The 12,990-nt window shown below is 48.3% G+C and overlaps 1 protein-coding gene across 1 annotated transcript; it reads right to left on the bottom strand.

Moving 5' to 3' along the window:
* Positions 1-3,703: 3,703 nt before the first annotated feature.
* Positions 3,704-12,990, bottom strand: mrpl58 (mitochondrial ribosomal protein L58). The gene is made up of 6 exons (XM_068057827.1): positions 12,780-12,990; positions 9,518-9,560; positions 7,422-7,481; positions 6,815-6,897; positions 4,920-5,089; positions 3,704-3,893 (listed from the first exon to the last, which is right to left on the bottom strand). The coding sequence occupies exons 1-6, from the start codon at positions 12,927-12,929 to the stop codon at positions 3,809-3,811; spliced, it is 591 nt and encodes a 196-aa protein (XP_067913928.1). The 5' UTR covers positions 12,930-12,990; the 3' UTR covers positions 3,704-3,808.

Raw genomic sequence — 12,990 nt, 5'->3', positions numbered from 1 at the left:
CCAAATCTTCCAGGATCTGGATCCGCGACCTCACGTACGCGCCTCGGGACCCTATGAGCTGCAGGTTCCTCAGCGCGCCCTTCTTCTCTTTGTACGCCTGCCACAGGGCCGGGTCCGCGACGGCATGACCGAGGCGGGATTCCAAGTCGAGCACCTCCCTCTCAAGGCGCCCGATCTCGGCTTCCCGCCTCTTGGTCGACCCCTTCGCGTACTCCTGACAGAAGACGCGGATGTGAGTCTTGCCCACATCCCACCATAGCCTCAAGGAGGGGAAGCCCCCCTGCTTCCTTCTCCAGTCGGCCCAGAATCGACAGAACGAGTCCCGAAATCGCACGTCCTCCAGCAGCCGGTTGTTAAAGTGCCAGTACGCGGACCCCGCCCGCGTGCGGAGCGGAGTGAACTCCGCCCACACCAGGCGGTGGTCCGAGCACGGCACCAGCCGCATGGAGGCCGCCGAAACGCGGGAGACGTACGCCTGCGAAATGTAGAGGCGGTCGATTCGCGACCCCCCTCCTCCAGACCTCCATGTGAAGGCGCTGGAGTCGGGATGGAGATTCCGCCAGACGTCCACCAAGTTCAGGGAGCTGATCAGTCCCCTCAACTTCTCCACCGACGCTTGGCCGCGCTGGGGACCGGAGCGATCCCCCACCTCGAGGGTGCAGTTAAAATCCCCCCCGAGGATGATGCACTCGCCGCTATCGATGGAGCTCAAGAGAGCGGACACTTCTTCAAAGAAGCGCGCTTGCAAAGCGCCGGGCCTGGGCGCGTACACGTTCACAAAGTGGAGCGGCACGCTACCCAGGCGAACGGCGAGGTGGAGCAAGCGGCCCGGCACTAGCTCCTTGACCCCCAAGATCTCCGGCTGAAAAGTCGGGGCCAACAAGATAGCCACCCCACTAGAAATAGGGGTGAGGTGACTCATGTAGACCCCACCCTGCCACTCCAGGAGCCAGGTGGCTTCGTCTCCCGGAACGGTGTGGGTTTCCTGCAGAAAGCTCACCGCGTATCTCCCTTCCCTAAGGACTGAGAGATTGTGAAATCTGCGGTGAGCCCCTCTGCTGCCGTTGATGTTGAGGCTGGCTATGGTTATCTTCATGTCAAAGGTACTTAAAACCCGTCACCAACAGCTCACTGTGAGGAGGGAGTGGAAGTGCACCTGGCCCTCCACTCCCCCAGCAACCCATTGAGGAACACATTAAAACGGCGCCTCTCAACCAGTTTCACGTCCGCGCGCTTGCCCGCTATCTTAAGGGCGGCACGGACGGACTGGATGATCAGCGCCAGATTCGACCAACGGTCGTACATCTTGAGGAAATGAAAGGCGATATATAATTGCGAGTTCTCCATGTCGGGCGGAGAAGTGATATCTAAGGAGCAGAAAAATTGGAAGGAGGGCGATACAGAGCTCAAACTCCTGGGCAGTGTACGAAGGGATTTTGCTGACAAGTCATGTGACTGCCCTCTCAGCCACAGCTGGTCTGTGGCACCAAAGAGACAATTTGAAGGCATCAGAAAATTTGGAAAAAATACCATTGTGTGCTGGAGGGGTGAAGCAGTGGTTTGGGTTTGGCCCATCCATGCCTGCAGCCAGGGTCCAAATAGAGTCCAGAGACAAAGAGCAACGACTTGGAGTAGGTCTCAGTAATAAACATGAGGCCTGATGGGACAGTGAGCTTTACTCTGTATGTAACCCCGTGCTGTACCTACCCTAGCAGTGTTTGATGGGACAGTGTAGAGGGAGCTTTACTCTGTATCTAACCCCGTGCTGTACCTGCCCTAGCAGTGTTTGATGGGGACAGTGTAGAGGGAGTTAGATAGGGTAGACACAGAGATTGTTTCCACTGGTCGGGGAATCTAAAACGCTGTTTTAGGATAAGGGGCTGATCATTTAGGATTGATTTGAGGAGGTATTACTTCATTCATCCATCGTGTTTGTGCTGGCTCTCTGAAAAGGATATCCAATTATTCCACTCTCTCTGCTTTATCCCCATAGCCCCACAAACCTTTCAGTTTTAAGTATTTATCGAATCCCTTTTTGAAAGTTCCGACTGAATCTGCTTCCATCACCCTTTCAGGCAGTGCATTCCAGATCAGTTGTGTAATAAAATTCTCATCTTCCTTCCGGCTTTTTTGCCAGCCATTTTACATGTGTCCTCAGGTTGCCGACCCTCCTATCAATGAAAACAGTTTCTCCCCATCAATACCCCTCATAATTTTGAGCACTTCTATCCAATCTCCCCTTAACCTCCTCTGCTCTACAGGGAACAATCACAGGTTCTCCATATAACTGAACTGCCTCATCCCTGGAACCATTCAAGCAAATCTCTTCTGCACCCTCTCCAATGGCATCCTTTATAAAATGTGGTGCCCAGAATTGGACACAATTCTCTAGCTGAGGTCTAACCAGTGTCTTATGAAGGTTTAACATAACTTCCTTGCTTTTGTACACTATGCCTCTGTTTATACAGCCCAAGATCCCATAAGACCTTTTTAATAGCTTTACGAACTTGTCCTCCTACCTTCAAAGCTTTGTGTCTCTGTTCCTGAACCCCCTTTAAAATTGTGGCATTTTGTTTTTCTCTCCCTCTTGCATTTTGGAAGGAAAAATGATCACTTCACTGCATTAAATTTATGTCAAAAGTCCACCTGACGTCTGCTACTATCCTCTTCCCTTTATACATTTCCAAGCTTTGTGTCATCTGCAAACTTTGAAATGATGCCCCCTATACCCAAGTCCAGGTCATTAATATACATCAAAATGTTGACATAGTCTCTGCTTCAATTACTAATTCAGGTCGGGAACTCTCTGTGACAAATCTCAGACCAGGCAGCAGAAAGCCAGGATTAAATCCTCAAAAGATAGTGAATCTGTGCTGTACCCTCTTCCTCAACACTCTTCCTATGGCGTGGAACCAGAAACTGCACACAGCACTCTTAATAAGCTTCTATATAGATTCACCATTACAGCTTGACTTTTATATTCTATACACTTGCCAGAAAACCCACTACACGTTAGTACTTTTTTAATGGCCTTACCCAGTTGAAGTGCTGCTTTTAATGTCTTGTGAACCCCAAACCTTCTGCTCTACCACATCACCCAACCCAACTTGCCTTTGGATAAAAAATGTTCCCCGACACCTTTTACTCCAAACTCCCTCATATTTGTGGTTTCCAGGGAACCAAGTGTGACAAGTCAGTATTAAAGGAAGTGTATTCAGCAGTGCCAAGCACTCCCTCTCACACTGAATTCAGACACTCAGGATTAAGGCACAAGTTTATTTATTTAGAGATGCAGCACTGAAACAGGCCCTTCGGCCCACCGAGTCTGTGACGACCATCAACCACCCATTTATACTAATTCTACATTAACCCCATCTTACATCCCCACAATTCTCCTACCACCTACCTATACTACGGGCAATTTACAATGGCCAATATACCTATCAACCTGCAAGTCTTTGGCTGTGGGAGGAAACCGGAGCACCCGGCGAAAACCCACGCAGTCACAGGGAGAACTTGCAAACTCCGCACAGGCAGCACCCAGAACTGAACCCGGGTTGCTGGAGCTGTGAGGCTGCAGTGCTAACCACTGCGCCACCCAGTTAATACTGATAAAGGAAATATGTGATTGAGGACTGGAAGAGGATATTTCTTCAATGACAGTTAACTGATATCTTACAAGTAGTAAAACAAAGTGACTTACTGGAGTCTTACAATAATTTTATTAATTTCAGCTTTGTACAAAGTGACAGAGATGGGGAGCAAGCTGACCCCGGGTGTTCACAGTTGTTGTTTCATTAGCATCTCCTTAATCAAATCCCACTCGTCGGTCCCGTTTGATGGCGGACTGGATCCTCTTCTGCCGGAGCCGCTCCTGTTGCATGCTCTCCACCCTGGAATCGCCACAACTTGTCAGTAAAGTCTCATTACTTTCCCACGAGCCCTCCCCCAACCTTCTTCAGCCAAATTCCTGCCCACACCTCCACCACCACTGAGGGTGCTCAGCTCTTGCTAGGGACAGTTCCACGAAGCCATTCTTCATGTGTTGAACCAGTGAGTCACAGGAGGCCATTCAACTTCATCTTGCATCTGGCATTCTGTCCAGCACTGGAGAGCAGACAGGGAGCAGGAAGCTGCTTAATACATCACCTCCCTCCATCCCCAAGACCGATGGCACTGAGGCCAAACTGCAGCGCAGTTCAAGGTGCATAGTGCTAACGCCAACTGAGCCAAAGCACCTGGCATTCAGCTACCAATGGGCACCAAGTGGTGGTGGGGGAGGTAAAAAAAAAAAACAATAAAATGAGATCCCTCTCTGATTGTGTCTGTGAAATGTTTTTTTTTTTGAAAGAAACTGCATTTATATGGCACCTTTCATAAGGTTAGGACATCCCAAAGTGCTTTACAACCAATGAAATACTTTAAAGTCGTCCTTGTACTGTAGTAACTGATGTAATGCAGGACATGCAGCAGCCAATTTGTGCACGGCAGGATCCCATAAACATCAATGGCCAGATAATCTGTTCTAGTGATGTTGTTTGAGGCCAGGACATCAGGGGCAACTCCCCCAGCTCTTCTTCAAAATAATGCCACGGGATCTTTTATGTCCAACTTAAGAGGGCAGACAGGGTCTTGTTTTAACGTCTCATCTCATAGGTGGCACCTCCAACGCTACGGCACTCTCTCAATACTGCACTGCAGTGTCAGCCTGGATTTTGTGCCCAACTCCTCGGGTAAGATTTTAACTCAGTCAAAACCTATCTACTTGAACAGAGTTAGTGTGGCACTTGAACCCAGATCTTCAGACTCAGAGATGAGAGTGCGACCCACCGAGCCACAGATGGCACTTTGAAACAGATGCCAGCCTCTCAACCGGACCCCAAGCAACATTTGTTCCTTTTTTAAATGAAAAAAATCACCTCATTCGCCGATTCTCAGCTTCCTCTTTGGATGGCTGCTTGGGTTTCTGACTGGCTGCTGCCACCATGTCCCGAATCTTCTGCAGACAATCAGCAAGGTTTCTCATCTGGTACCTGCTGGCCTCCGAAGTGACAATCAGTTGCCCGGCCCGATTGATTCTGTTCTGGTACTGGAGAGAGAAAGGGGGGGGGGGTTGGGGGGAAGAGGGGGAGAAGAAATGATAAGGCACCATGAAGCAGCGTTCTCCACTGATGGGGTACAGTCGTAGAATCAGGCCATTTGTGCCTGTGCCAGCGTGGAACCCAATTAATCCCACTACAACCCACTCTTCCCCCGTAACCTTGCAAATCTTTCCTTTTCAATTATTTATCCAATCCCCTCTTGAAAGTTACTACTCAATCTGCTTCCGCCTCCCTTTCAGACGGTGCATTCCAGATCACAACAAATGGTTGCGTAAAAACATTCTCAACATCCCTCTGGTTCTTTTGCCAGTTGTCTTAAATCTGTCCCACAAGTCTGAGCCCCGTGAGGCCTCCAAAGCTAGAGCTCCCTAGAGATAAAAGTGAAACAAAAAAACAGCCTTTGATAAATGTCAGGTCATACTATGTTACAGAAGCAAGCTGAATAGAGAAAGTGGAGGAGAGAACTGAGAAAGAAAATAAGAGGGGCTGAGAGAATATGAGAATAGATTAGCAGCTAACATAAAAGGGAACCCAGAAGTCTTTTATAGTCAAAGGAATGGTGGGGCCGATCAGGGACCAAATAGGAGAGGACATGGCTGAGGTACTAAATGAGTACTTCACTTGAGAAGATAATACTTCAAAACAGCAGTAAAGGAGGAGGCAGCAGCAATATTGGATAGAATAAAAATAGATTAAGAGGAGACACTTAAACCATCGGCAGTCCTTAAAGTAGAATGGTTACGCAATCCGGATGGGCTGCATCCTAGATTACCAAGGACAATATGGGCGGAAATTGTGCAGGCCCTGACCACAACCTTCCCATTCTCAGATATGAGCGTGCTGTCAGAGGACTGCAAATACAGTTATAGAGTTTTACAGCACAGAAACAGGCCCTTTGGCCCAACGCGCCTGCGCCAACCATCAAGCACCCGTCCTAACTAATCCCATTTCCCCGCACTTGGCCCGTAGCCTTGTATGTTATGGCATTTCAAGTGCTCATCTAAATACTTCTTGAATGTCATGAGGGTTCCTGCCTCTAGCACCACTTCGGGCAGTGTGTTCCAGATTCCAACCACCCTCTGGGTGAAAAAATTTCTCCTCAATTCCCCTCTAAACCTCCTGCCCCTTACCTTAAATCTATGCCCCCTGGTTATTGACCTCTCCACTAAGGGAAGAAGTTTCTTATCTATCCTATCAATGCCCTTCATAATTTTGTATACCTCAATCAAAATGTTAGACCCCTGTTCAAAAATGGAAGTGGGATAAATCTGCTAACTGCATCGGTGGTGGGAAAACTTGAGGGAGACAATAATCCAGGACAAAACTAACTGACACCTAAAAATTATGAGGTAATAAATGAAAGCCAGCACGGTGAAGTAACAGAGAGGGTTGATGAAGGTAGTGTGGTTGATGTGCATATGGACTGTCTTTCAAAAGGCATTTGATAAAGTGCCACATAATAGACTTGTTAGCAAAATTAAAGCTTCTGGGATTAAAGGCAGAATGGCAGCATGGATACAAAGTTGGGTAAATGACAGAAAGCAGAGAGGAGTGGCAAACAGTTGTTTTTCAGACTGGAGGGATGGGTGCAGTGAGAATTGCAGCCTCTGTCAGTAACTTCAGGAGAGGGATGAAGGAAAGGAGGGCAGTGGCCAATAAACAATGTGTTTATGTCGTGACCACTCTAACCATCTGCCATCATAATAGCTCACCTTGGCAGCGACTGCACTCCGCACATCCTCAGAGAGCCAGTCTGCTGTCGCCACGTGGAACCTCACCTCTGCCTTTGTGTTCACTGTAACAAAACACAATACAAAACCAGGAGAGCATTAATCATTCACGTATACCCACCCCAAATAACCCACCAACACACCCATTAGGCCCAGCAGCCGTGCCTGGGGCCAGTGTCCCCCAGACCCTGCCCAGCAGCTTTCCTCCAGGCAAGTGTTGGCAGGCTATGTGTGGGGTGGGAGAGGGTGCCTTGCTTGAGCCTGCCCAGTCCTGCTGCTGAACAATGCAGCAGGTTTCACCCACGGTCTCTGCTGCTCAGCTGGGCTCATCATGATCCAGTGAATTTCACCCCGCCCACCCCTGAGAAGGAACCAGTCAGGCTGTCAAATGAGAACAGGGTCGGGCTCAACTGTGATGCCACTAATAGTTAAATAAGAGGTGGATTCCAGTGTCCTGTGGTGTAGGTTAACACAGTAGTAGGGGCACTGGGATGAGGCAGTGGAGGGCTGTACCCAGCGAGAGTCAAATTGTGCACGGACAGGGGGAGAACAGAAAGATTTGAAAATATTCAGCAACCAGTTTCCTCACCTTTGTTGACATTCTGTCCCCCAGGCCCACTGCTCCGACAGTACGTCACTGTGAGACGGTCTGAGAACAGAAAACACCAACAGTGAGTGTTCATGCTACAAACCGACAGTCGGTACTCACTGCAACATCTTCACTTGCAATCTTAAACAGTGACTGGAGACTGACAGAGGGCAAGGTCGTCTGTGGAAAATAAGGTTGCCCACATTGGTGGCTCCGTGTCAATGTGAAATGAGTTTAGGCACTTCCATACCAGCTCCAGCTGAGCACGCGTCTGGGAACCCCTGTCCCTCTCCACCCAGCCCCGCCCCTCCCCACGGGAATCCCCATCCCGTTCCCCCCCCCGTCCCAATCCGGGGGCTGTAGTGTGCAGTAGCACCTTAAGGAGTGATAGGGGAATGAATCCTGAAGCAGCTGATACAGAGGGAACATCACTTGGCAGATTCTGGGATATCTTAAATATAACCACCAGGAAAAGAACCAGTCAAGGGGTTTGGAGAATTTAACATGGAAGGTTGTTAGGAGCTGGAATCATTGACCAGAAAGAGTGTTGGAAGTGGAATGCACAGAAACTTTTAATAAGGAAGTGGATGAAGATGTGAGATCAGAAAATATGAATGGAACTGGGGAAAGGGCAGTGAAATGGGACTGAAGGGATAGATAGCTCTTTCAGAGAGTGATGTGCCAGCACCACACTCCCAGGCAGTGCATTCCACATCCTAACCACGCGCTACGTAAAAAAAATGTTCCTACTGTCGCCGTTGCTTCTTTTGCCAATCACTTTAAATTGGTGTCCTCTGGTTCTCAACCCTTCCACCAATGGGAACAGTTTCTCTCTATCTACTCTGTCCAGACCCCTCATGATTTTGAGCACCTCTATCCAATCTCCTCTCAACCTTCTCTTCTCCAAGGAGAACAACCCCGCTTCTCCAATCTATCCATGTAACTGAAGTCCCTCATCCCTGGAACCATTCTTGTAAATCTTTTCTGCATCCTCTCTAATGCTTTAACATCCTTCCTAAAGCATAGTGCCCAGAATTGGACACAATACTCCAATTGAGGCTGACCTGTTTTATACAGGTTTATCATAACTTCCTTGCTTTTGTACTCTATGCCTCTATTTATAAAACCCAGGATCCCATATACTTTACTAACTGCTTTCTCAACCTGCCCTGCTATCTTCAATGATTTGTGCACATGTACCCCCAGATCTCTCTGCATCTGCTTTAGAATTGGATCCTTTATTTTATATTGCCTCGCCTCGTTCTTCCTACCAAAATGAATCACTGAACACTTTTCTGCATTAAATTTCATCTGCCATTTCTCCGCCCATTCCACCAGCCTGTCTATTCCCCCTTGAAGTTTATCACGGGCCTTGGTTTAAAACCCCATCCAAAAGATGGTACTTCTGACAGTGCAGCACTCCCTCAGTACTGCACTGAGGTGTCAGCCTTGATTTTGTGCTCAAGTCTTTGGAGTGGAGCCTGAACCCAAAACCTTCTGACTCAGAGATGAGAATGCTACACACTGGTATAAGTTGGTATGGAGGTACCAGAGAGCAGACAGTGCCTATGGAACTGCGATAGTGGGGGGGGGGGGGGGGGGGGGGGGGGATGATAAGGAAAAAAACCTCAAAACAAGTTTAAGTTAGAATGAAACATTCAAGGTGAATTGTAGGACTGTGTTGTCAGGTTGCAACACCTGACAGTGTCTGTGTGACCTATCACAGCTAGTGACGAGGATAATTCTGAATGAAGTGTTCCTTCAGTCTAGCTGCTTTCAGGTGCACAGACCTTCCCCGCCTGTCCTCTTGAATGATTCCAGGATGTTGCCTTTCCCACTCTACCTATGAGTCCACTCCAGTTGATCGCTGTCTGTATATCAGTCCGAAATGTACCTTCTATTAGTTTGAACCTATGTCCCTTTCTCCAGCTCCCATAATTTAAAGGAATTTTCTGGATTTACCTTTTCCATACTGTTTTGTTATCTTATATAATTCCATAAGATCCTCTCTTGGACACCCCTCCTTTAGGGCTGAAAGTTCAAGTTATTCACCAATACAACTCACAAATTCCCACATGTCTGACAAGATCACATACCAATGGGTATATCTGTGCTGCAGGAATTCTGTAATGCTCCATTCTGTGGAGATAAAAGAGTGTAACATGACATGCAATACCAACAGTTACGCAACGACACTGGGCGCTATTTGCAGTCTGGTTTTAATAAGCTAAAAGATGACAGAAAAGTCTGTTTGCTGATTGCTGTATTGACCACTGCCCCCACCCCCCCTCCACCCCACCCCCCACATGCATGTGACCAGCTCGAGGGCCAATACTGCCATATTAATGATACGTCAATGAACACACTGCAAGTGGAAAATCTGAAGATTAATAGCAGGAACATGAAGGAGGCAGTTAGAGCAAATTTATCAGCAGTTCACAGACCGCTTTCTCACCGCACACACCCAGAGCTCACCAGTCTCAATCACAACAACCTATATTTATGTAGCACCTTTAACCTAATCAAACATCCCAAAACACTTCACAGGAGCTTTATAAAACAAAATTAGACACGGGGCCACAAGAAATGTTGAATCAGATGATCGAAAGTTTGGTCAAAGTGGAGTGCAGCAGAAAGAGGGGTCGCCCTAGGTGTAGTTGGATGACGGATGTCACAGAGCAGATGCAGATGAGCTACAGTGGATGTGTGAGGATGGCGCAAGATAGATGAGCATGACGTACCATGACTGCAGATCTCCTGGTAGGAGTAACTACAAGCAGCCTCAGCAAAGGAGGAACGCGAGATGAAGAGGCAAAGAGGTATCGGGAGGGTATTCCAGAGCTTGGGGCCCAGGCAACTGAAGGCACAGCCACCAATGGTGGAGCGATTAAAATCAGCAATGCTCAAGAGGCCAGAATGAGCGTGGATATCTCAGTCCTGATGAAAGGTCACAGACCTGAAACGTTAATTCTGCTTCTCTCTCCACAGATGCTGCCAGACCGGTTGAGTATTTCCAGCACTTTCTGTTTTTATTTCAGATTTCCAGCATCTGCAGTATTTTGCTTTTATCTCAGAGGTTTGTGGGGCTGGAGAAGATTACAGAGAAAGGGAGGGATTTGAAAACAAGGAAAATTATTTTAAAATCAAAATGTTGTTTGACCAGGAGCCACGGTAGGTCAGTGAGCACAGAGGTGATAGGATCACTTCTCATACCTTGGGAGCAAGGGCAGACATAGAAACATAGAAAAACAGGAGCAGGAGTAGGCCATTCAGCCCTTCGGACCTGCTCTGCCATTCAATATGATCAAAGCTGATCATCCAAACTCAGTACCCTGTTCCCGTTCTCCCCATATCCCTTGATCCGTTTAGCCTTAAGAATTATACCTAAGTCCTTCTTGAATATATTTAATGATTTGGCCTCAACTGCTTTCCATGGTAGAGAATTCCACAGGTTCACCACTCTCTGGGTGAAGAAATCTCTCCTCATCTCAGTCCTAAATGGCTTACCCCTTATCCTTAGATTGTGACCCCTGGTCCTGGACTGCCCCACCATCGGGAACATCCTTCCTGCATCTAGTCTGTCCAGTCCTGCAGAATTTTATAGGTTTCTATGAGATCCCCTCTCATTCTTCTAAACTCTAGCGAATACAAGCCTAATCGACCCAATCTCTCTTCAGACGCCAGTCCTGCCATCCCAGGAATCAGTCTGGTGAATCTTCACTGCACTCCCTCCATAGCAAGAACATCCTTCCTCAGATAAGGAGACCAAAACTGCACACAATACTCAAGGTGTGGTCTCACCAGGGCCCTGTATAATTGCAGCAAGACATCCCTGCTCCTGTACTCGAATCCTCTCACTATGAAGGCCAACATACCATTTGCCTTCTTAACTGCCTGCTGCACCTGCATGCTTACTTTCAGCGACTGGTGCACAAGGACACCCAGGTCTCGCTGCACCTCCCTCTCCCAATCTATCTCCATTCAGATAATAATCTGCCTTCCTGTTTTTGCCTCCAAAGTGGATAACCTCACATTTATCCACATTATACTGCATCTGCCATGTATTTACTCACTCACTCAACCTGTCCAATCACACTGGATATTCTGTGCATCCTCCTCACAGCTCAAACTCCCACCCAGCTTTGTGTCATCTGCAAACTTGGATATATTACATTTAATTCCCTCATCTATATCATTAATATATATTGTGAATAGCTGGGGTCCTAGCACTGATCCCTGCGGTACGCCACTAGTCACTGCCTGCCATTCGGAAAAAGATCAGTTTATTCCTACTCTTTGTTTCCTGTCTGCCAACCAGTTCTCTATCCATGTCAGTACCTTACCCCCAATCCTATGTGCTTTAATTTTGCATGCTAATCTCTGATGTGGGACCTTATCGAAAGCCTTCTGAAAGTCCAAATACAGCACATCATCTCCAGTCTGCCAGAGCAGCCTTTGGTCATCTGAGGAAAAGAGTGTTTGACGACAAAGACCTCAAACCTGGCACCAAGCTCATGGTCTCCAGGGCTGAAGTGTTGCCTGCCCTCCTGTATGCATCAGAAACATGGACACTGTGCAGCAGACATATCAAAGCCCTGGAGAGATATCACCAGCGAAGCCTCTGCAAGATCCTGCAAATTCAGTGGCAGGACAGGCGCTCCAATATCACTGTCCTCTTTCAAGCCAACACCCCCAGTATTGAGACACTAGTTATGGCTAGTCAGTTACATTGGGCAGGCCACATCGCCTGCATGCCAGAAACAAGACTCCCAAAACAAGCTTTCTACTCTGAGCTCCATCACGGCAAGAGGTTACCAGGAGGGCAGAGGAAATGTTACAAGCATGTCCTTAAAGCCTCCCTGAAAAAAGGTGATATCTCCACTGATTTGGGAGAATCTCTTGCCCAAGACCGGCCAAAATAGAGAAGCATCCGTGAAGGTGCTAGCCAGTTCAAACAGCATCGACATACCCAGGCAGCGACCAAGTGCAAAAGGCGGAAGGAGCATTTGGAACTTCAAGCATCTCATTCACTTGCCTCACCAAACACCACCTGCCCCACCTGTGGCAGAGTGTGTGGATCCAGAATTGGACTATTCAGTCACCTAATGACCCACAACCTTGGAGTGGAAGAAAGTCATCCTCGTTCCCAAGGGACTTCCTAAGAGAAAGGACAAGGTGACTTGGAGTGAATTCAGACACAGGCAGCAGAGATTAGGATGACAAGTTAGGAAGGGTAGACTGTGGGAGACCAGGCCGGAGTGTGATGGAATAATGAAGTTTCCAGCTAATAAAGGCAGGAATGAGGGGTTCAGCAGATGAGCTGAGGCAGGGGGAGGAGGCACAGCTCCCTAGGCCCACCTGTCCCTGTTGGCGGCCGCTCTTCCCGCTGTAATCGGCTGTGCGATTCGGGTAAAGCACCTCCAGGCTGTAAGCGCTGCGGTATTCACGGTGTAGGAGTCCGGCCCCGGAGCGCACGACACCGAATGCAATCCTCCCGCTACGGAGCATGGCGGCCGCGCCGACCGGCCTGCCCTTCACAACATGGCGGCCGCGCCGACCGGCCTGTCCT

Source organism: Heterodontus francisci, chromosome 26 (assembly GCF_036365525.1).
Source record: "Heterodontus francisci isolate sHetFra1 chromosome 26, sHetFra1.hap1, whole genome shotgun sequence".
NCBI lineage: Eukaryota > Metazoa > Chordata > Chondrichthyes > Heterodontiformes > Heterodontidae > Heterodontus > Heterodontus francisci.
The sequence above is the reverse complement of the archived record's forward strand: the minus strand, read 5'-3'. Positions and strand labels throughout refer to the sequence as shown.